The 25,444-nt window shown below is 46.2% G+C and overlaps 1 protein-coding gene across 1 annotated transcript in view; it reads right to left on the bottom strand.

Moving 5' to 3' along the window:
• The window catches only part of nedd9 (neural precursor cell expressed, developmentally down-regulated 9), a 28,799-nt gene that overhangs the window by 1,630 nt on the left and 1,725 nt on the right, over positions 1 to 25,444 (bottom strand). Inside the window, exons 2-5 of the mRNA XM_053862595.1 lie at positions 12,229 to 12,636; positions 2,900 to 2,998; positions 1,799 to 1,951; positions 1 to 1,155 (exon numbers count right to left, since the gene is read on the bottom strand). Of these exons, the coding sequence (XP_053718570.1) occupies positions 1 to 1,155; positions 1,799 to 1,951; positions 2,900 to 2,998; positions 12,229 to 12,636 (1,815 nt within the window). The remainder of the gene's footprint in view (positions 1,156 to 1,798; positions 1,952 to 2,899; positions 2,999 to 12,228; positions 12,637 to 25,444) is intronic.

The following is a 25,444-nucleotide window of genomic DNA, read 5'->3' as shown; positions in this document are numbered from 1 at the left end:
CTGCAGGTGGACGTAGTCGTAGTCCTCCATCCAGCTCTTCACACACTTCTCGCTGTGGTTCATGTTGTCTTTGTCCTGGCCGCTCAGCACTGGGAAGGGCTTGGTGGGACCTCCGTAGTTGTCGTTGTTGGAAGAGGGTGAGGTCAGAGGGTGGATCAGGTTCTCCTCGGGGGAACTTCCGGTGGAGAAGGATCCGTCCGCGTGTGTCCGCCTGAACAGCAGCTCGGCGTTGGCTCCGATGGTGGACACCAGTTGCTTGGTGTCGTCAGGTACTGTTCTGGACACCATGACGAAGCGGTCCAGCTCATCGCTCTTGTTGTGATGCTTCCCTCCAGCGGAGCTGGCCAAAGTATTCAGAGCCCAGTTGCAGCTCTCCAGGACTTGGTAGATTTGCTGGAGGATCTGCTGCGAGTCTTCCAGTCGTCCCAGCTGCCGCCTCAGTTTACTGTGCAGGCTGCAGTCGGAGAGCGCCGTGGCGTTCGCCGCGGCCCCTCGACCGAACCCGATCAACTCCCCCAGAGCCGTTCGGACCCTGTCCAGAACCGTCCGCACGTCGTTGATGTGCTGCTCCATGAAGGCGAAAGTCCTCCAGTGCGGTGACGCCGCCAGAGAATGAAGTGTCCCCACCGAGCTGTCCGTCGCCTGCTGCAGTCGGTACAACCGCTGGACGGCGGAGTCCAAATCCAGCGCCAGGCGCCCCTCAGAGCTGGACCCTGCAGACGAGGACGAGGTGGACATGCTGCTGCGGGTGCTTCCAGTGCTGGAGAAGGACAGGCGGTTCACACCCTCTGTGATCTCCGCCGTGGCTCGAGGGTCCGGCGCTGGGACGTCATACACGCCCTTGCTGCCGTCGCGGTCGGGAGGCGAGGGTCTCTGCAGGCCCCGGGGGACGTCGTAAATGTCTTTGCGGGATCCCGCGCTCGACACAGGTGGAGGTACGTCGTAAATACCTTCGCCGGTGTTCTGTGCGGGAGGGGCAGCGGGCTCCATCGATGGGGGGAAATCATAATGGGACTGGGGACTCTGGATGGGTTTGGCAAGGGCGGGAGGAGGGACGTCGTAGATACCTTCCTGCTTGTGCTTGAGAGGCTGTGGGAAATCATAGTTCCCCTCCTGGAGGCTGGTGTTGCTCCTGCAGGGAGGCACCGAGTACACCTGCGGACGAGACCAACAGGACCAATAAGTACAGTCACTTCACCTTCTAGCAGAGCTAAACAACCCCCATGTTGACTGACTAAGACCCAGTTCTCACCTAGGACAAGATTATCTTTTCTCAACTCTTGTTCTCTTGCCAAGTCCATAACAACCAAGGCACATTTACCTACGAGCTCCCCACATGGCAGACTTCTGAGCCGCACGTCTGCGAGAGGAAAGTTCTCGCCAGCAAGTGATTTGCGTCGGACCTCAACCGCTCACTTAACAGCGAGGCGGTTCTGCCCAAACTGTAATTAGGAGCGACGCAAATAACAGCTCGCTGCATATTTGAGCTTATTACAAACAAACTGATGGCTGCGGGCCCGGCGCCCCAGGGAGGTCTGCTGAAACCCGAGGAGGTTCTGCTCCTACGTCGGGTCTGAACTCTGCTGGCAGGGCCGGCCAGTACTTAGCGCAGCCACAAGAATGTCATAACTGGGAGCATTATTCAATTATTACAGCCAATTAAGAGAAATCCGAGGAGACGGATCAATAAACAAACGCTTTTCCAGCTCCCGCTTCCTTAACTCGCATTCACTGGACTGGAATCACTGTCGGAATGATTATTCCCTGCGGTTGACGGTCTGCTGAAATGTTCTCCTACCATTTGCGCGGAGGGGGGGACGTCATAGATTCCTTGATTTCTGGAGTCCAGATGAGACGGAGGGACGTCGTAGACCCCCTGGTTTCTGCTGCTGCCGCTGCTGCTGCTGCTGTGCTGACTGGGGAAGGTCTGACTTGGAGGGACGTCGTACACCTGGAAATGGAAAGTTCTTAGTCTCTCAGATCATATGTGTGTGTGTGTGTGTGTGTGTGTGTGTGTGTGTGTGTGTATATATATATATTTTTTTTTTCTAAATTTGAATGAATTTGGTATATTACTGATGGACCATACAGATATTTAAACAACAAAATATTGTTTATTCTGCATCAGTTTGACAATAGCACAATAAATCAGGATGGTGGCTATATTCAAGTTTTTATATCACTTTATTTAAACTAAAGCTCTTTTAATGTCTTGAAAATATTTGGATAAGAATTTCAAGTACATTCAGAGTAGTGGAAACCCTGGACATTGTGTAGTGAAAAACATCCCTGAACAAAAGCAAACAGAAGCTTTTGTTTGCTTCTGTTCAGGGATTCCTCCATGTTTGTTGTTGTTGTTCTCATCCTAGCTGCCACGTGTCTTGTGCATCAGTGGGATCAGTGGAGCAGGAACTCCTGCACTTACAAAGGTTCAATGTATATATATATATATATATATATACACACACATGCACCATTCTTTGCCCAGTCTGGGGATGTTTCGTAGACTAGCGTTGGCGTATTCAGAGAACAACTTTGCTAAAAGTTGTGCTTGGTCCGGACTGTCGAACCGTGGTTGCACGGTGGACATAGTTTCTCTCTGTGGTCTCAGATACGAGCGTTTATTGTTCTGCGGCCTGATGATCAGCGGGTTTTAGCAGACGTGCTTCTTTTGGTTTCATGGTCTAGGAATGACGCTGGATCAGTCGGAGGTCAGCTAAAACAAATATATATGCAAGAAGTCTCGGGCGTGAGTGAGGAGAAAAGACGGAAAAGAAATCCATCCAGAACATTGTGATGAACCCTACTCTAACCTGTGATCCAGATCCAACCCACTTGTCCAACATGATGTCACGTGACATGGGATGAAAGTGTGGTGCCTTGGGTCGTGGCCACTCACCCCCTGGGATCGGCTGGGCGGGACGTCGTAGAGGTCTTGCTGGTTGTGCTGACCGGGGCTGTAAGTGTAGGACTGTCCCACTCTGGTCGGGGTCACCACCTGTCACCAGCATCACAGCGGGAGACACAAACAGTCAGAGGGCTGTTGTCTAAAAACGACACCTGGGACAAACAAGTCCCTCGCACAGATGCTCAGCTTCCCTGCCTTCTCATCTCAAATCCCGTCTCAAGCTGGTGTCGGGCTTCCAAACGCCAGAAGGAAAAAAAAGCAAGGGAAATATTGAACTCATGATTCCATGGAGAATTATATGACTATGTTGGGGTTACAAATTTATTTACGATGACGAATTGGTAGCGAAAACTATCAGCCAAAGTTGATGCCTGGATTTTGTTTTGCCTCCTGGGGGTTTTAAACCCCAAAATACCAGCACCTGGTGAGGTCATCGTCTGGTAACTGCACCAGGGTTTTACTCTCTTCAACACTCAACACTACGCAGGAGGGTTACGCCGTGATTACTGCTCGGAAAACACAACACAAAGTCGCTGGCTCTGCGCCGTCGCTGACGTTTTTCTTTATATTTTTCCTGATTTCCTCTTTTCCCGGCAGACTCTCGATGCTCCAGTCTTTCCAGCACCCTCCCCCCTGCCCTCCTTTCACGCACATAGCTCCTTACTACGTCTGACAGACACCGGAATGTCGGGAATGTTCTTCCCTGTGCCTGCAGTCTCAAGCAGTGAGGTCCCTGAACTGGACTGTGGGGGGTCATATGATGATGTCATCAGTTTCATTTGACTTCATAGTGATTTTAGATTAATAAAAAAAACGGTTTCTTTTTGCAACGCCAACAACAAAAAAAGTTACCAATATATAAACGCATTTAAGTGATTTGCAATAGGCGTGTGACCCGTTCTGGGCGTGCCTCACCTCTCGCCCAAGTAGCAGGGAGAGGCGGAAATAAGCTGTAGAAAATGCACAAGTAAATCGAATGAATATGATGAGGGTATTTTTCTACGCATTTCGAAGCACTACCAGTTCAAACAGGCCTTTATTTAACAGTGAATTAACCAACACGCCCCCGAAGACTTGGACTTAACTCTCCTGGGTGGCTCAAGATTTGACTCACAGTTTGAGTTAATATCCTAATCTCTCACAGTGGCGAGACATTAATTCATGTCTCAGAAGGAATCGTTCTGTGGGGGTGAAGAAGGGGGCGGGGGGCAGCGCTGTTAAAGAGATTTATGGAAAAGGTAACAGAGGGGAAAGTGAGCAAAAGCACCGAGTATGGAAAGGAATGCCATTCACGGCCGTCCAGATGTTTCTCATGAGTCCACAGAGAACATGTCGCTGGTGATTTAAGGTGTTCATTGTTGGCATTCCTTGCGCAGCGTCATGGCCAGACACAGGGGACTCGGGCGCATCCACACAGGCTCCGGAATAAAGAAATAAATATCCTAGTTTATGTACAGTAGAGGTTTGACTGAAGAATCAACGGGGCTGAACAGCAAGGTGAATCTAGCATCCAGCTCTTCACACCATGACAATGGTCTGAAAGGTCACTTCTCGTCTCCGTGTCAGCACCGTCTGAGATGCACACTGCTCATTTGTCTCCCATCTTCAGCGCCTGTTTACCCAGCAGGCTCTAGCTCAGAGGCTCCTTGGCGCTGGAATAATTGCTGCCGGGTAAATATTTACCGCGTCCAGGAAGGCCGCTGCCTCCGTGGCGGCGTGGGGAGGACCGAGGCGATGACTTCATGAAAAGCCCCAAAGCCCCGCTGAGCAAACACTTGTTGCCACTCAGGTGAAAGACCGGACTCGGGGAGCAAACTAAGAAGGGATCGGATTAAAGCCAGAGGAGACTAATAGATGACTGTCGACGCTCCTACGCATGCTGGCGAGTGACTCACGGCTGCCGAGTGTTTACTCTGCATTAGAGCCGGCTCAGGTTTTGGCAGCTACGCCTCTCTAGATTTGACTCAGTGATTTGAGAGGTGTTGGTGTGAGTATCGTAAACAACTACCTTCAGATCAGTTCACAGCGTTGACCTCAGTACTAGCATCAAAACAACCTATCAAAGATAGTACCAGATATGAACGCTATTTACGACATCTTTTACAAGTTGAACAAGATAAAACAAAATCAGAACTGATGTTTATAGTCTCGGTTAAAGGTTACTATATCGAGCCCAAGCAAATAAACAATGTGACTTCTTCTTCTTACTCTATCGGCTTCTCCCTTCAGCAGATCATCTTCCTTCATCTCACCCTGTCCTCTGCTTCCTCTTCTCTCAAACCTACAGACCTCATGTCCTCCTTCACCACCTCCATAAATCTCCTCTTTGGCCTTCCTCTCCACCTTCTGCCTGGCAGTTCCAACCTCAACATCTTCATCTACCAATGTACTGGCTCTCTCTCTCTCCTCTGTACCATCTCCATCCAGCCTCTCTGACTTGGTCTCCTAAACACCTGAGCACATTGCTGTCCCTCTGATCCTATCATCATCCTGCTCACTCCCAGAGAGAAGCTCAGCATCTTCATCTCTGTTACCTCCAGCTCTGCCTCCTGTCTTTTCCTCAGTGCCACTGTTTCCAAACCATACAACATTGCTGGCCTCACCACCCTTTTGGACACTTTCCCTTTCATCCTTGCCGACACCTTTTTGTCACACATCACACCTGACACTTTTCCATCCTGACTGCACCCGCTTCTTCACCTCTTCCTAACACTCTCACAACACAAACACAAACATCACTGTTGCTAAACAAGTTTAATGCACAAGTGATTGTGTTACTCAATGAGGAGAGCAAGGATAAAGCCATGTAGCGTGGAGTGTTAGCATGGAGCCACTATTTCCGCAGAAGCTACAGCGCCTTTGTAGCTGAAATGCAAATGTGGGAAATCCTAGCTCCAAACCCTTTCTCTGCGTCTCAAGATGTCACCGCTAGCGTGCCAGACTAATTAATGTGGATAATTACTCTGTTAATCCTCGACTCCACAACGTGGCAAAACCCGCACAGACAGCGGGATTAATGAGCACAGCACAGGAAGAGGACACTTATAAAGGATCATCCTTCCTTCTCTTTGATCTAAGTGTCGTCTTAATCCTGCATTATCTGCTGAAGAGTGAGTTTCAAAATGCAGCTGACAGCCAGCCTTTCTTCGCAAAACATCATGTGACCAGCTCATGAAGTAGTAGTAGGAATGTAAGAGAAGTCTTGAATGACTGATCTAGAAGATACCGGAACAGCATTCTAATCTTGAAATGATAGCTGCTACATCAGATGATAAAGCTAAAATGTGACTCTTCATAGATTCAGTTGGGGCATTGTTATGACTTTATGGAGCCTCTGAATCATGGGGTGGTAGCTACATGAGTCCAACTGAAACAGAAAGAAAACCATCACCGTGCTGTAAATGTTTAATGGTAAACTATGTTTGGACTTTGGATATTAAGAAAGAGTCTCTCCTTGAGTCATACTTCTCTGGTTTGTTCATAGCAGTCTTCTCAGAATGAAAACCACAGACAACTTTTGGTCAAACTGATTTACGACCTCCCCCTCTGTTGGCCTTCACGGGCCAGCAATTCATCACATCTCCGACAATAGCGAAGCCACAAGCGTCTGAAGGTGCTGGCTTGCAGCTGCAGCTGCAGCAATAACTCAGCAGATCAGGCGGAGGAATCATAGTTGTGACAAAACAAACATCAGGAGAAGACCTTGTTCATTCTTATCGAGGTGGGTGGCGCTCCCGCGGCGCTCGTAAACACTTATCTGATGACTTCCCAGAGTCGTCGGGAGTCTATTAACGTGCGAGTCCGCGGGTCTTTAAGGCACTCCCGAGTAGATTGTGTCTGTGGGTGAAGGCAGGAAGTGCCCAAACTTGGAGCAGAGTCAGGAAGAGAGGAATGAATAGGCCGTCTGGTAGGAGTTGATAAGGAGCTGGGTGGGGATGTTTGAACTTTGAACCCTGGCCATCTTTGAACAGCCTGACCTCCGCGTGAGTCAGAGGGGGCAGCGGAGCTGAACTGAGGTCTGGAACAGACGCACCTTTCAGAGAGATTCTCAGTGGTGGATGATAAAAGGCTGCACAAGGCTTCATCTTTTTGTAAGCTCCTCGTCCTAAACCCGGCGACCTCGGTGGGGGGCCCGCACCCGCCCACAGGGTCACACAAGGATACGGCACTACTTCAAACAGGACGAGCTGAAAGTGCCAGACCTCAGTGATCCAATGAAACGAAAGCCCACACCACATGAAGAGACCAAACAAGCAGTCCCCACTCTGGACTGGCACGGTTACGCCTGGCATGTAAACAGCCCATTGTGGCAGGAATACGCTCAAACATGGCGGAGAGATTTGCTCTGATAGTGAGTCTGCAGTGTTCGCCATCATTTTGTAGGCCATGTGCCGTCATGTTGACAGCAGTGGAACGGACGTCTTGTCGTTTTCGTTGTGTTGTGAGAACAAAGGTTGAGCTCTTCATCAGCATAAAGAAGCCTCAAGAGTTTTACAACCTATTGAACCTTTCAAATAAACTAACCACGTGTTCAACTGACAGGAAACGGGTTCAGAAGGTGATGCACTTGATAAGTCACAGGAAAGAACCATTGCTGTCTCAGACACAAGTCGGCGTCACCCTGTTGATGCGAAAGCGGAAGGACATTTCATAGCTCAATTGGACTATGAGAGTTAATTCTTTCAACAATTTCATTTCAAACCACTGAGATAAAACATGTTCTGACCACAGCTAAGTTAGCATTGTGTTCACTTGTGCTTGGACTGTTTGTTTCTTCTTTCCATCAAAACCAAAGAATCAAAAAAGGAAGATGCATTTTTAGATTCCTTTTCAGATTAAATATAGAAAACTAGCATTGCAAACAGGTAGCTAGCTAGCATCCGACATGAACCACTGTCGACAAGTTGAGGCCAAGAAACCGCACTACCCCCCTCTTTTCCTGGAATAAACGGAGAACCATTTAAGTTCCAAAATGTCATAATGATACGGTCACAAGAAGCTTTAAAGAAAAAAAAAAATCTGGTGGTCTTTGTTATTATTTTGTGGTTTTGATTTTCATGTTCGTATCAAAACATTGCAAAAGTCTAAACTTGCGAGCAACTTCAAGTAAGCTGACACATTCAGAGGAAGGCTTACCGAAAATGAGAGCGAGAGAAAGTGTGTGTGGTAGCAGGGGCATCCAGTGGCACCAGAAAATGGAAGAAAATGCCGGTTTTCACTGAAAGTGATTTTTGAAAAACGTGTGGTTAAGAATGAAACCAAAGCACTGTGAGACTGTGAGTCCTGGGATGGAATTTTAACTAAATTTCCTTTTGTTGACTCTTGTTGAAAACAGCCGAAGTCCAAATTTAACCATTTTATCTTCTTAAAAACAACAGTGGAATTCAGCAGTGACTCTGTTCATTCGCTCTTTGATGATGTTGTCTTTACACACATCACAATCACTTCTTTTGTTGTGTCAAAAACATCTCTGCTTTTCTGGACTGGTATCTAACACTAGCGTCTAACTAAATAGCGTCAAACTCCACAACACATGACGGTGTAATCGATTACAACTTGGTCGCAGCCTTGAAAGGACTTAAAAATAACATTCCCTCTTGGCAATGCCGCTAACCAACAATACTTGTGGGCCACAGGCTCTGGCAGGACTTCTGTCGGTCAGCGCTGGAAACAATATTTTGGTCTTGGTTCTGTCAGCAGGAATACAGTGACTCTACACAGACTCCACATTAGAAGCCTTGTACTTTCATGAAAATGTGCAGCAAATGAAATAACAATCAATAGAGTCACAGTCAACAGTCCTTTGGCTGCCTCTATCCTTTCACTCACCACTGAAGTAACCTGAACCAGACCTTTGCAGCTGCGATTCACATTCATCTTTCTCTAATCCCTTTTGCGACATTAGCAGACAAATTACTGTGGTTTTTCCAGGTGAGACCAACATGTCCTCACTGCCACGGTGTCGCGTATGTTGACACAGAAGTCAGCCTTTCCTGTTCAACAAGGGTTGGGGTTAGGATGAGGATGTTATGTGTCTATGAGTCACCGCCAAACATGTGGCACTATGAGTCAAACTCATGGTCACAAGAAATACTATTCCTTTGGAATGTACTTATTCTTGACACATTCCTTCGGTTCGTCATGCTAGTGCCCATTTGAAATTATTACAGTGGCACTGTAGCCGCGTCATTTCTCAGGGTAGGTTGTTTGTGTACGCTCGCAATGGTGAGTCTGGCTCTTGACTTCACTGCAAGCTGATCCCTACGACTTTTTCTACAAGATTGAGCTCTGCCCCATTGGAATCTGATGGTTTGAGCTTGTTTTAAATGGGTTGTTCAGAAGACTTCAGAGTGTCCACTAGGATTTTTTGAAACAGTAGTCACGCAACCACCAAAAAAACCCAAAAAAACGGAACATAATGCAGCCAATCAAGATGCGATAGAGAAACAATGAAGCAGGCAATAAATTTGATTCTGATTCTGATTCTGATTCAGAGAGAAACAATGAAGCAGAGTCTATTCATATGTCCAGGAATGCGTGACTTGATGTCCACGAGCATTGGACTTCAGTCATTTAGAAATTTTGTTCGGTTCCGAAAAACGTCATGATGTCTTATGTGTTTTCCGTTTATTTCAGTGCTTTCTGAATTTTTCCGTTAAAAACACGTCGAAAAACGTCATGTTCATGTCCACCTCCATGATATGTTACATGTTATCTGGTTGTTTCAGTGTGTTTACTTCATTTAAATCACGTGAGATTTCATCTTTAAAAAGAAACCATTTTTCAGAAGGCATTGCAGCTCTCATTTAAGGTGGTGCATCACATTTACATATAGCAGAAACCCTGGACTTAGCTCTTCGTGTCTGTCCTGCAAAATCCCGAAACTTCACTGTTAATGTCTTAACCATGACCTAACCTTTTTTTCAATGTGTTGTATAGTATGGTGAAGCATAATTTGCATCCTACTGAGGCTAGTACAAGTGCAAACAGGAGAGTTTTCAAGTGAGATTTGAAGGTGGGTAAACGTATCTAAGCTTCCATCCTCAAATGCATATTGTCAACCAGAGCACACAAAATGTACAGAAAAGTTTCAATCCTGATTATGAAACTTCAGCTCATTCTGAGAAATGCAAATACCATGAAGCAGAGCTACAAAGCGGCGCCGCTGACATATAAAAAACAAAACCTTTTCCTGTCTGTCCTGAGAAGAAGCAAGGGCTTTCATATTCTGTGTTCACCGCCAGTTAAAGATATCCACGCTGTATGTTTTGAACAGCTCAGAAACGTTCCGCCGCTGCGCGATGGCTTGATAAAAACGGTGGCAAGGAATGTGTGCGCCTGGTTCAAGTTGATTGACATGTCTCCTGCGTCTGCGCTTATCTTCATCTCACTCGCTCAGTGAACCTGTCTTCGTATTTACCCAGACATTTCAGAGAGAGGATGATTTGCACAAGGAAATAAAAAAAGATCACCTCAGGATATGAGAAGCTCATTGAGCATGTAATGACTATCCGTCTCCTGGAGGCACGAACGGGGCTGAGGTGCAGGAACTAGTTATCTGGGTGAATGAGCAGCGAAATGCTCCCCCCTCAAGTTTCAGCAAACTTTGCTGAAGACTAATTGCCATCTGAATAAGTCAGTAACCTCTGTGTTGCGCCTTGATAATCACAAATTTAAATCAGAGGAAGCAAAGCAAATTGAGGGCTTGCTGCAGAGATATTATTTAAAAATTAAAATGGCATTTTCTCATCTTGTCGTCACAGACATCTAAAATTATTCAAACCTTATTTCGCTTTGATATAATGTGACACCACGTTGTTGAACCTTTACAAATGACTTGAAACATTCTACAAAAATTATTACAAACATTCTAGTTTATAAGTTGTTTGCTGCTGACTTGAACTTCACTACAAGCAAATGACTTCAATATTACTAAGTAAGGTTGCACTCAGAACTTTGTTGTCTCAAGGAAAAAGGTAAAATCCAACACTGGGAATCAAACCCGAGACACAGCCAAGTGGGGTGTCACCAAGCACCATCCTTTGAATCTTCAAGCTGCTAGCAATCTTTTTAGCAACCCTGTGATATAAGGTTGAATGAACAAAATATTTCGAGGTCACATAGTGGCTTCAACTTAGTGATGTGATTGTAGGCAGTGTATTAACAACTTGTGTTTTCTTAAGTTATTAGCAATGTGATCCAATGTTCACAGCCTTTTGACGTATTTTGCTAACCCATAAACAGATGAATGCTGATGCTTCTCCTTGTTGCAGGTAATGACGATGCTCAGTGGTCACCAAACTTTCTTGTACTTCCCTTCTCACAGAAAGGTATAGATCTGAGCATGTTAGTCTTCACAGGCGACTACTGTTGTCCACTAAATTCTCCCAGCATTTTAGCTGAGTCGGCTCAAACACAGAGGAAGTCTGTGATCCACATCACATAAAATACCGGTTTGTCGCTGTGTCTTTCTGTATTTTAGGACTTACATATATTCTCCAAACCTATAAAAGCTGACCATAAAACAAAATAAGTAAGCACAATGGTTTCGCTGGTGATAGTTAGCACCACATTCACGTACAGTAAAGCCTATTTTTAATGAAGCTCAGCTCCACCAAAATCCAAAACAGCACGGGGCTGTTTGCTTTTCCACATGTTATTCCCATATTCACCAGCCCGCTGTGGCTTTTGTCGCGCTCCGCTACACACAATGTGCCAACACACAACGAAAGGCGAATGAGAACACTTTGACAAAAACACTACCCTGCTCTGCGGCCAGCACCGACCCGGCACACCCAGCCCACATGGAAGCTGTGCAGAGCCACGAGTCCTCTCCGTGTGAACGTCCAGGTTTTATCACACTAGGTCAAAGAACAACGACTCTGAGGTCCTCTTCATGTCCAAACCTCAAAACTGGTTTATTTTTGTCCCCCATACCTCCGTCCCCACAACTGTAATTACACAATAATACTCTCTGGCTGGGATATTCGTAACCTCTGCCCCCCCTCCCCCCTGGCTTCCACTGCCGAACATGATGAATGTCACTGTTTCCTTCCAAACCAGATCGTTTATGTCTTCATCATAAATGTTCTCATATTTGTGGGATCTACTGGGATGTGAGAGGCTATTTAAAGAGGCCATTTCCTTCCGGATGAGCGCTTCTATGGATAGACACCGATACTTACCAGCGGATTATGATGAGAAAAACTAGTCATTAGTGCCCTGCCACGGCGATTCCTAATGAGCCATAGCGGCAGTGGGAAGACAGCAGCTTTTGTAACTATCATTTTGTTGGGTGTTTACACATAAAGAGTTCTCACCTTGCTTGGTGTGATATCAGCTGCCAGTGTGCTCCTCGGTGGGACCTGGTAGACGTCCTGCCCTGAGGGAACCTGGTAGATGCCCTGCTGGTTCTGCTGCTGCTGAGGGCTCTGGAGGGATGGTGGCACCTGGTAGAGCCCCTGGGCTGTGGGCTTCTGCTGATAGCCCTGTGTGGGTGACTGAGTGGGAGCAGAGGCGACAGGTGACTGGGCCTCGAACATCGGCCCGATCAGCAGCTTCAGGCGGTTGCCTGGTGCGATGCCTTGGCGGCCATGGAGGGAGCACAGCCACCAGCCCTCCAGGCCGCCGGTGTTCTGCTCGATGACGGTCAGGATGTCACCTTTGCGGAAGGCCAGCTCTTCAGGAGACTCTGGGACGTTGTCGTACAACGCTTTGGCCATCAGATTCTGCAGCACAAAGAAAAATTGACTTAGCTCGCGAGGAAAAACAAACAGAAGCCGACATGATAGCTGAGCACAATTTTAGGTAACATGAAGATCATCAGATTATGAAGAACTTATTTAAATACCTGAAGTACAACATGAGTAAAGCTAAGGAGAGAGTAAAAAAGTCAATCAGACGAGGAGCCAAAATGTCTGACCGTCACCGGCTGAACAAAACTCACATTTATCGAAGACTTTGATGGGTAAAATCAGTTAAAACAGAAACCAATATCAGTGCTCCTTTAATTTATTGAATGCTAATGTTAGCGGTTAATAAGTTGAGCAACCATAACAGACTCATAACAATTGTCTCCTTTTATCTGTCACAGAAACCTCTATCACCTGCACAACTATTTGAGAAACATTTCAGATTTATTCTTGATCTCTATTACTTCCATTTGCTAGCAAGTTGAAGGGCTAGCTTCAATGCTAATCTTTGACAGTCACGATTATCACATGCTTATTCAGTGATCAAGTTTTGGAGCACCTTAAATGAGCTCTGAATTTGAGTTCAACCACTTGTATTTACAGCCATTGCAGGCAGCATAACAGTATTTTTAGCGAAGTTTCTCATGTAATGGTAAATTATTGATTCACTTACTACATGAAAATATGCGCAATGCAATAGAAAAGCTGGGCAACATGGTCTCAAATCCTAAATATTGTTTCTATAAACGATAGCCGCAACATGTACACAATTCAATCCTAACGTAGAAGCCTTTGGTAACATGGCTCACACAGCACTGCAGTTGAACTTTCCACTCGGGACTGCCCTCATTTAGACCCGAGGCTGTAAGCAAACGGCAAAACAAAAAGGCGACTCCATTAAGAAACTGCTGCTAACCATTATTAACTGATGGCTGAGTTGTTGAAGGACACGGTGATAACCGTCTTTCGCCACTTCAAATTACCATGCAGCAAAGCATTAGCCTTCCGCTTCGCACCAGATGTCTTTCAGACCAATTCAAACTTGATGGGATTCTCTCGGCTCCGCCGTAGCCCTGGGGCTCAGTCATCTGAAGGGATGGGGGTAGCGGGATAATGAGTCTAAAAACACAGATTTGGGAGATAGCAGATGCCGCAGAGCAAGCATTTACTGCTAATTTGTGCAGTAAACGCATCAATCTTTGAGCTTTTTTACGTCTTACAATGGAGTTAACCGAGCACGGGGACTCCACTTTCAGCTGCACTGAGTGCACACAGCAACAAATACATAATTTTCAAATCCACTAGATCACTTTACTCATGAGTACTTTTATCACTTTTCGACATATTCTACCTGGTGTGTTAGCCTTAGCATCCACATGACGCAAAGACTCAACAGAAATAGCTTAAATACAATGTTAAGGGTGAAGCCAAGTGGAAAGCTTAGCAGAACAAGCTAGAAAGCAAAACTCTTGCTTCACAAAGCAGTTTCATTTGGGCGCAATGCTGCTGATTCACATCAGCGTGAGAAGCAGGAAGCCCACTGGGTAGCAGCTACTGGTACAAGACTTTCTTTGACCCACCTATGGCCTTCCTCTTTTCCGACACAGTTCCCATGTCAAACAACTTTGTTATCTTGCAGATTCAGCCTCCCTGGTTACTGTTCGATCGCGCTGTCGACGCCACACCCACGGAACAATTACACCGCACAGCCGCTCCCGGCAAAGGCCGTTCGATTGACTCCGCAGGGGTCGTCCAATGGAAGTGACCGGGCTGGTTCCAACGATTCGATCAAGGCTGTCATCCATGAGGGAACAAAATACTGATCACAGTGATTACTGCAGCTCCAATTGATTGGATACAGGGTAGCGCAGCAACCCATTTCTGCACAAAGATGGAGGCCAAAATTGGCGAATAGCAGCAGGAATAAAAAACTGCAGGAATACGGCAGTTCATTCTGACTGTGTTGGAACCAGCTGCCAAATCTAAAGTCCCTGAATTAGGACCCGAAGGAAGATTTTATTCCCCAAAAACTATTTCATCTCTTCTCAGATGGCTGCTCCTTCTATTGCTTCTAAGGCACCTTTACTTGTGGTCCTCCAAACTGCACAACAACAAAATTGCATTCATGAACAAATGCTTACCCTGGAAAATCAAAGTTTCTTTTCTCTGTTGACACCACCTTCAGCCCTTCTTGGGGAAAACTGAGGAATGTGCCCTCAGCACCTCTTCAGGTGTCTAAACCTCTTAAAAGACGAGCAGCCATTCTACTTCGGACATCTTGGGTGGCCACCTGCTTTAAGTCACTTCTCCGACCCACAGGTGGAGCATAGATGGACCACTAAACCCTGAGCTTTGCCTCAAAACGTGTTAAAATGTTTCAAGAAAATGCACACTTAAAGCAAATTCCAGCAACTTTAACAACCTGTTTTTATTAGAAACACAATTAGCATTACGCATGTCGTATCTGCATGTGGACAGGCAGATGGCTTGCACGTGCCTGCTTTAAAAACGCTGAACGCTGCAGCAGCATTTGCGCTTTCAGGAACAAATTTTGTGGTGAAAACAAGGACCGCAAAAATTCTGCAGAGCTGTCAGTGACTTCTTCATACCCTTGACTTCCTTAATGACTCTCGTCAATGTTGTGAAGTCGCATAATCCGGTGCTGAGTTGATGTGTCAAGAGTTCTCTTTATTTAAAGAGACTTGGCTGAGAGTCATGCTAGCTTGTCGGTCAATCTGAGCTAGCTTTGCGATCCACTGGTGGGCGCTCTCTCACCCTTTGAAATACAGTACAAAAACACTTAATACCACACGATTAGCATATTAGCATTTGTTTTCCATTAGGTTCCCTTTAATGTGCGGTTCTTTCTAACCAGTACAGTCTGCAGTTTGAAGTTCCCTTTTTAACAATCAAGATGATCTAAATTAAAGTAGGTCAAGTGTGAACTGATAGAATTGACACTCGAAGGGGGCTCCCACACTGCGGACTCTGGCCTGGGTCAAAGTCTGTTTGTCTGAAAAATTCACCACGCAAGTGAACCACACTTTGGTCATGAGAAGAGGTGGATTTGGTGCCAGACCACAGATCACAATTCATATTCTGCATAATTGATACTGACAGAAGAGGGCCTAGATGTGAGGTGGTGCAAAACGGGCTTCAGCCCTTCTGGCGTGTAGTGCGGCAGGAGGCTGTTTTTACATTTGCATTAGTTTAGATTAGTCTGACTGGGAGGAGACCCCGGGCAGACCCAGGACATGTTTGGTCTCTCAGTGTGGCTGCCTTGGTGTCCCGCCAACAGAGCCAGAGGAAGTGTCAAAAAAAAAAGGTCTGGGCTTCTTAGCTCCAGCTGCTGCCCTGGCGACACAGCCTTGGATAGGCACTGTAAAATGGATGGCACGACTGTCATTGGAGCAAGTAGCTGAAGTATTCAGACGTAACCGTAACCCCAAAGTATTATTTGAGCTATGAATATCCTCCTTATTTCACAGTCCAGCCGACACCAAACATATTGGGTGACTTTAGGTGTTAGCATTCCCACACCAAGGACAAACTCCCCATAGATCCCAGACGACTGGAAGTCAGATGTACACACATAAACAAACTCTACACAGCGAATTTGAAGGTCCATATGAAGCGCAAACAACCCTCTGATTGAGCGTAAACAAAAAGAGTCACATATGTTCCTCTGAAGTGGAGCAGGCGAAGCTGCTGTCATCTTGTTTTTGTTTGTTACGCTGTTCTGGAACACCACTGTAATCTGAGCAGGTGAAACTGACAATTAAAGCGGGTGTTAGGTCTCAGGGATAAACACTGATTAGTCACAACACAGTGACATTGATCCGCCTATAAACACATGTGTTTCCATTTGTCAGTGGGCAGCAGGGAGGGAGCGAGGCAGAGGGGCGATGTTCTACCCACATATTGAGTGCGAGCTTCCAGGAAGTTATTGGTCAGACTTATTAGTGTGCATCGATGACCCGTGTGCAGACCTCACGTCACCAGTCTTTAAATAGCCTTTACACAAACATTTTGAGTCAGAAAATAGCCCTAAATTTAAAAGCCTTTATGTCACGGACTGTCCAAAAGTCGAGGGAACACAGTCATCTCAGGAAGCGTCTGGATTCATTTAAGACGTTATTAAAGTTTGGGCAGCTCGTCCTCACTGTTGGCAGAGTAGAACATCTAAAAAAGAACGAGGGTCAGCTCAGCGCTGCGGTGGTTCACAGGAGCCATAATTAAAACCATTAATTTAGCCAGCGCTACATCAGTAATGACCTGTCAAAATAGAAGCAGCGAGGAGGGCAATCGTTGATCGCCCGCGGCAGGAGCTGCGCTGGCCATTTGTCAGCAGGGAAGTTTCATGACACCACGCTAAAACTTGTTCTCTGTCAGAGATACATGAACTTCCAGAAACTGTTTCAATGTAAGAGGAACAGAGTTGGTGAGGAGTTTCGTTCACTTAACATCAAATTGTCGAGTCATATTCAAAGCCGAAAAGGCAAATTCACCACCCAGTCTGATAAACCAGACTAAGGTTGTGTCCCATGTCTCACCCTAACACTAGCACTTAACGCTAGCACTTGGTTCTGAGTGCCCTCCACTATGAAGTGAAGTGACTGATGTCCCTAAGAATTGGGACACCACTTCATGACGTCACGCGTAAAGACAACGTGTCATTGGCTGCTGTGCTGTGTTTTGTTTCCTGCATATCCAGTGTTGGAGATGTTTTGGAAATGCCTTTTGCATTTGTAACCTCTTGCATTGGCGCAGATAATCTCACTTGGTTTGGTGAACCAACGGAGAAGAAGTGGGTGGAGCCACCTCTATGTTGCGGTGACAGATCTGTTACAAGGATACAGGTACAAGGCTGTTAACGTTAGCATGGATGCTAGCTGACTGTTGTCTGTTAAGAAGAAAAAGAAACACACTGATGTACATACATGTTGTGTTGTTGATGCTGTTGGACACGGTCGACCATTTGGGTCGCTAACGTGTGACACGAGAGAAAGTCAACAAACGGGAAAAGTTGTCCTTGATACTAAAATGTCCCTGTTGTTCTATCCAACATTGTTTTTAAATAAAGTACTTTGGTATCCTGGACATCTATCCACTCTTCATATTCCCAATTTCAAGTCAGCTCCGGAGCTCCCTGGGTTTGAAGGGATCATTTCAAGTGAACACTCTGAGTGTTGGGACACACTACACGTACACACAAACGCGCAAAACCGATTGGGGTCAAAAACAAGTGTAAGGGTGAGAAATGGGACACAGCCTAACACATCAAGTACTGGGCTGCTTCATTGCACCTCTTGCAGGTTTGAGAATGAGGCGATTGTGGACTCCTGTATTAACTGATCTGTTATCTTCTTTCCTTTAACCAGGGTTGACAGGGAATCTGTGGGGATCAAATTAAACCATGCCTTCTGGCTCAGCTTAGTGCAGTAGCTGCAGGTGATGTCACCCTCATTTTTCAATAAAAACCCCAAAGCCTGCGATTTACAAAAGGACACCACTATCTTAATCTCCCTGGAAATAAGTGGTCATATCTTTAAGATCATTTCCTGCTGGAATTTCAGCCACCCAGACCACCTCAGTGTTTTTGGATTGTCGATCACTAAACATGAGAGCTACAGATCTGTTTTTGTGGCACATTCACATGCGTTCCCCGACAGGTCTCCGGGGCCTCTCGGTGCCCTTGGCAACATCTGGCAGAAGAATCGCTCTAGCAGCATGCAAACACCATTAGCGAGGCGAGGCCCTGCGTGACGCTGAACTGTCAGGATCTACACCTGGGGCTCCACATTTAAAGCTTAAAGACCCAGCTGTCGGGCCCCTCCGCCCCGAAACGTCAACGACTCCACGTCAACAGAGCTGTTTCCATCACCGTCTCGTCTGGAAATAAACTGAACGGTCGACCTCTCGTTTGCAGGGAGCCGGCGTTGACCGGTCCAAAAATAATTCTTATGTAACTTCATCCCGCTGAAAAGTCCCCACCTTTCTGTTACGGTACCTCAGCGGATGGTTTGGGTTCAACTTCTGAGCAACACACTTGGAATAACATTGGCAATAATGTGAGAAAAGCACGGCTGAGAGCAAACCTGAACTCAACAATCGCACAGCAGCAGCACAACGCAACTGTTGCCGAGTGTGAAAAGGAGGCCTGTTCCACTGTATGTCTCCGGGTGGATGGGAGAGTTGGCGAACCAGCAAACTCATTTGGCCTCATTTCACATGGCTAAATTTAGAAAATAATTATAGTAATGACGATAATGAGGACCTGATGACTTTTACAAGCCGTTCCTCTGAGTGCTGCGGGTGAGAGCCAGTCCAGATAAACGCTGCGTGTGAAGGGTTTTAGGGAAGAGAGGCCTCTCGGGAAGCGGTTCAGAGCACATGGTAATTTCTTCATTTGGACAGTTTTCAGGAGGGTTGACCCTCAGATTACAGCCCTGCCAGTGGCCCTGCATTAACATAATTACACAGCAGGCTGCGCTATATATCTAAGAAAATTATCCAGAGAAAGATCGCTGCTTCCTGCGCACTGAGGTTCATTCTTCTTCCCACAAAGGGAACAAATGCAGATACAGAGTCATTTCCTATGCAAGGAGCAGCGTATCAATCCAAGCAATAATTACAGAGGCATGAAAAGACCATCAGCTAATTCCTGCTCTGTAATCATCCGCCAGGGTGGGCTTCATCATAAAGCGCTTGGATTTCCTTGTTTTGTCTCTTTTTCAGCACAAACGATCCCATTTAACTGGCTGCTAGCTAACAATATTCAACCAAGATTATACTGTTCACTGGTGAATCACATGTCGGAGCGAGGCTGCGCGGAAATCTCCACACCCTCAAACACCGACACGCAGAGATGTGGCAACAGCATCTCTCAGGAAATGACAGTCGAAGATGAGCCATTGCTGCAAGCGCTGACAAAACCCCCAAGTACACAACTTCACTGAGCAGAAATGTGTTTCATATTCTGAGAATTTAGGCCATTTATTCGGGTGAAATAATCGACGTGCTCTCCATCAGGAGCACAATATGTCTTTCAAGATTCTTCAGGTAGGACAGCACACACACTGAGATGGAGGGTAGCCAGCTAACCAACCGACAGCTCTGCTTCTATCTATTGTCCTGCTAGCATTTTAGCATCGTCAGACTCCAAGTGCTACTTTGACACCGCTCATGTCCATGCTAACTATTTTAGGAGATCAGCTGATGCTAACATTAGCGCAATGTAAATCGAAAGAGCAACTAGACAAAGTAAGTTCCAGCGCTGCCATGATTTCAGTACCTTCGACACATTTCATAGTGTAGCGATAAGACTAGGTCAAGTCAAGACGTTAACAACTTGAAGTATGGACAAGTTCAGAGTCCCTTCATGAGAGAGATTCACTTTAAATTACAAACAAACCAACATCACGAAAAGCAGGCAGTAGTCAAATGAAGGCTTGGTTTCAAACACCTTCTTTGATCACACCATCGACTTCTCATTGATAAGTGTCCTCCATAACTTAGTCTCCAGACTTCTCCCCATGTGCTTCTGATATTGCCACTCCCAATGACAACCTCAGCACCTTCATCTCAGTGTCTCCTAACTACCTGAGCCAAACCATACATCATGGAAGTGACCTCGATTGCAAAGCTTCTCTTTCACTCCTGCTGCTTCTCCAGAGGGGAAAAACCACAGACTCATCCTCCAATGACTGATCAATTACACATAAACTACGTCTTTAATAAGGACACGCAACACTGTTGCCTCCCTTTGATGACTTTACAGGGGAGGGTGTTGAGTAAGCTCCTGCTCCTTCTTCCTTTGTAACCTTATTTTGTCTCATAAACTACTAGGTAACGCAACAGGACGCCCTTTGTTTCCGCTCCAACTTCTTAGCCTGCAGCCCTTCCTCTATCCATCAGATTCAAAAATGGACCAGTCCAAGTCCGTGGCTCTGCTTCTCAGTGTAACCCATAATTAAATGCGAAAGCCACACTGGATATATTCTTTCCTTTAACTTTAGTGAACTGGAAGAGGTTGTGGGAGGCAACGTTCATTTCTGCCAAGTCACTGTGCCGTTTGCTGTCCCTGCCTCCGTGGGTTCTCTGTGGCGGCTTCAAATTCTATTAAGGTTAATTGGTTTTAGTTAATGGTTCACTGGGGCGTGCGTAAGTGGCTCGCTGTCTCCGTTTGTCCGCAGATTCATTGGCAACCTCTCATCCATTGTCAGTGATTACCGCCACTGACCCACTCTGACTGGCACAGAGGCAACAATGGCCACTGGCAGGACAAAAGTCTTTGTATCCTCAGAAACAGCAAAAAAAAAGGGCAGAAATGGTCTCCCAATACGAGGCTTCACCCAAATAACCACTAAAAAGAATGGAATCTTTTGTGAGAGGCCATGTACACACAGGGTTGTTCAACAAGGCAGTGCCTGTAAATGAGCTCTGAACTGTTGCCCAACGTCGGCAAACACAGAGCAAAAACAGACTCGGAGCACAGTGTGCAACCAATTCTCAGGTTTCTGAGCCAACAAGCTGCCAGTCTTCACCCCAGATATCGCAGCGGTGGATCATTTCCAAGCTGGATATTGATGCCAAATGAGGGTACAACGAGTGCATCTTCTTCACCCCCAGAGATGCAAGTTAATCCCTCCAGGGTGCAATAGCCAAGACACGAAATATGTTCGGTGGTATCTCTGCAGGGCCACATTGAATGGTTTTACATATAGGAATAGTCAATGAGATGGTAATTCACTACGGTGTCCTCCCGATTTCACGGTGGGCAAAGATCTCACTGACACGAAGCAGGCAAACAATCGCGGTCCTCTTAAAACATGAAGGCCGCAGGAGATGAAGGAAGGGTCTTTTGTTTGAAGTGACGGAAGCCCCACCTTTTTGAAGAGATTAGTCTATTTGGAAATGAATAATGAAAGTGGAACTGCTCTTCTGAGGCCGACATGATGCGCCTCTCATAGAAGAGCCAGCTCCAAACTTACGCACTTACTGCGCGAGAAGGATTCTTTTATTATGTTTATTTTATTCTTTAGTACCTCTTTAGCACCTTTATCTATCCTGCACTAGCATTGCATGCTACTAGTACGTTGTGCTCGCTGCGGTTTGTCTCATCCCAAGCTTTTCATTGCATCGCAGACCGCGTGTTGACAATGCATATGGCAAATAAACGCATCTTTATTCTTGAATCAATTCTCTGAACGTAAGTTTTCACTGCATCCTTTTTGTCTTGTCTCTTTGTTTGCAGGTTTCCGATGAGAAACTCCCTCATGCTACAGGAAGGGAGAACTTAGGAATATTTTGGCCATTTTCCATTGCAGGTTCTAGAACCCGGCCCACTCCAGTCTGGCCCTCCCCCGTTTTGGTTTTCCATTTAAACAGGGACAATATGCAAAGAGGTCAGGGCAGGATCAGCTGTGACAGTTGGACTGGAGTCACGGAAGCCTGAGTAACATTCTGTGGAGATGTGATGTTACAGGTTTCTTCATCCTCAACTGTCTTCCCATGCTAGCAAGGTCATTAACTGCTAAAACCTACCACTGTCTTTTTAGGCAAAGGGCTGAGGACACTTGTCCACAGCATGACTAGGCACACTGACAGCCCCAGTACACACATATGGGAACATTTCGCACTGAGAAATATTGTTGCAAAGTAGGACGCATGATATAAACGCTGCCCAAAGTACCACCTAAATAGGAATTACACTTCAAATGCGTGAAAATAAGACAAATTATGATGCATTAATCCCTGCTAAAGGGAATCATTTGAGCTTCATTTACTCCCCAAATATTTGAAAATCAATGCTCTCCGATGAGCTTTGCAGCTACAGAGTTCTGACACTGTGATTCTGTTTCATATGCTGAAAACAAAACCATCTTTTCACTTGAGTCGTTCCCTCAGCAATTAGCTTCTGTCAGCAGTAACCTCATCCGCTGCTAACAAGAGCAGGTCCCGACTACACATTTAAAGCAGTGGTATTAAAAACTTTTCCCAGCTGTCAAGGCTCATCTTAACCTGCCGCCACGGGGTCGGAAGGGGACGGCGAGACCTTGCGGTTCTCCGTGAGGCGACCCTGCAGCATGGCCCACATTCCTCAGGACGAGGACGGTGAGAATTATTTCTGTCAAAAGGTCAAACATGGAAATAATTAAAGCCATTGTTAATGATGAAGGGGATGATTTTTTTGGGGGGGGGGCGGGAGAGACAAGAGGGCAATGGGCATACAATGTAGTCGTCTTCCCGCTGATCGTTTTCAAATGATAATAGAGGTTCACGGCGCGCGGACGCAGCAGGGGAGGGTGGGGGTGAAGGGTGGTGGGTCAGCTATTCAGTCTGTCAGAGGGAAGGGCTTTTATTTCTGAGACTCAGGCGCTGGAACAAACTCAGACAGCAGTTTAAGCAGGAGAAGAGCTGAATTCAAGATGAGCTGGTTCATTTTCGGACGTACTTGACGGAGGAAAATGCTGTAGTTGCGGCACCAACTACTGGTTGATTGCGACACTGCAGTCGCTGCTAGTAGATGTAGAAAATAAAATGATGTTCCTTCGAGCTTTGGTTGGGATATCGGCAGTGTTTTGTCACGATCTGCGCCCTTCCATGTCTTATGGACACAACAGTGCAGTACACAACTCTCATCTGCAGTGACCCCGACAATGTTGAGAACTGAAATCAAAAAAGAGCCTTCAAATCATACATTATCATTCGCAGAAGATTTAGAATAAAACAGCCAAATTATACATGCCTTGTTGTCGGGAACTGAAAAAGAGAATTGCTTTTGCTTCTCCCAGCAGTACGGTTTCTTCGCAGGCAAATATTGTTTTAAGGATCTGAAGTCATTTAAATGCGTCTCAGCAGTTAGGAGGCAGAGAAGCCTGACGCTGCCAGACTCATTAACTGTGTAAAGAGGCACCTTGTAACAATCATGTGCATCTTCCCAGGCACAATCGCCTGGAATGCTCTCATTCTCATGGGGTTCTCCTCGACCCCGCTGCTACCATCCCCCCGCCCCCACCCCAAACTAAAGTACACCCAACTATGTTTGCCCTCTGGTTCCCCCCACAACTTCCTCTCCCTTTCATTTTCTGCAGCCTCTTTTCAGAGTCGCAGGTCCTCCTCCCACTCAGAACAATGTCTGCGGCGCTCTCCTCCAGCTCCCTCATTTTTTTGGAGCGGTGCCTGGAATCTCAACCAGTGAAAAATGAAACACGGAGGAAAACACGCACACACATTTTGGACCGCATAGATGTTCACCTAATCGCTCCTCAATGCGGTTGTAAAGCTATTTCTGCAACAATGACATCAGCCGTCGAACACTGAAGGGAGAATGTTTTCACTCTTTTTTAGCACCTAAAGGGAAGAAGTAGCTGACGTACAATATGAAGAAATTAGGGATAATGTTGCTCAATATTTGGCAGTAACTATGCAAATATTAGGTTTAAAAACTTGGGTGTCAAGTAAGGCAGCACTTCTTTCTTTCGAGTAGCCAAAACAAGTCCTTCACTAGAACACGAATCAGTCTGAACCTCACCGTTTATCTTCCTCTTCTCCTTTCACCAGGTTTCCTGATTCCTAACACACTCGCACATCATATGAAAGGTAAACCACAACCAAAAGCATGGCTAGACGTCATGGGGGCAGCAGCCAAAGTGAAAGCGCCCTAGACATCCCTCTCCTCAGACACCTCCTCCAGCTCTTACAGGAAATACTGAACTCTTCTGAGGTACAGTCTCTGGCAGAGATCCACACTCTTGCGTGTGTTTGTTGGACACCTCCATACAGTCGTCTCTGTGATGCTGTAAGAGACCCAGCGTGAGTTCGACCTCATGAAGGGGGATTACGGGCATTAGCTGACCCGAGGAATACAAGCTCCCGCTTCACATCTTCCACACCTGTTGGAAAGCATCTCTGATGTCAGCGGCCGGCTGGGCGACAGCAGCACCTCACCTCGGGGCACGAGCGCGGGCGCCAGAGCATCGCAGGCAGCCTTGTTAAGCCCGCTGCTGAAACGCTAGCGCTGTGCGCAGAAGGCATCTCTTAATATGCCTGTCAATTTCTCACTGATCAAAAGGAAACACAGAGGTGGCGGACAGGTCAGACTCCTCGACCGTTTAACGGGTTTTAAAAAGGAAGCTCATCAACAGCGGGCGCGGTAAATATGATACACGCTGACGCAAACTGTCGCCAAGAGGTTGCACCACTTTCCTCTGTTGCGTAATCGGGCTGCAGCTACACACGGTGTCATTCATTTATCAGATTTTAAAGACTAGATTCATGAATTCCAACTGTGCTTGGGCTGTTTACGTTATGACGTGACAAGGATTTCAAGTGCCAAAAATGCAGTTTTACTTCCGGAATATTTCTTTTTAACATGTGAAGTTAAATAAAGCTGCAGAGTAGCACACTTGTTATTATTGTTACTTCTTACAGTTATAAAAACTGACCACATACTGTCAGCTGTAAGCTAAAAGCTGACTGGCTTCTCTATGACTGTTACTGCTTTGGTTGTTTTTTATTAGCAAAGTGCAAAGGGCTGTTAAGTTTTCATTTCAAATATCTCTTCTTCGGCCATCAGACATTGATAAAACTAGATGGCGCCATCCATCAACAATGTGAGACGAAAACCCTGTGACCACATTTACCAACCACACTGACCAAGCTTGAAAGAAACCAAACAAGTTGTGATAAGAAATACATAAAATGGCATTTCCATTCTGTCAGTCAACTCCAGATAGGAAACTTGCTGTGCTCATTTCACACACTGCAAACAGATAAGAGACGTTTGTGAAACCGCGCAATCAATCCTGCACTTCAGGTCGAAGAATTCACCAGGGAGACC

This window comes from Synchiropus splendidus, chromosome 4, assembly GCF_027744825.2.
Source record: "Synchiropus splendidus isolate RoL2022-P1 chromosome 4, RoL_Sspl_1.0, whole genome shotgun sequence".
Taxonomy (NCBI): Eukaryota; Metazoa; Chordata; class Actinopteri; order Syngnathiformes; family Callionymidae; genus Synchiropus; species Synchiropus splendidus.
Note: the sequence above shows the minus strand (reverse complement) of the source record. Positions and strands in the feature narration are given on the sequence as shown.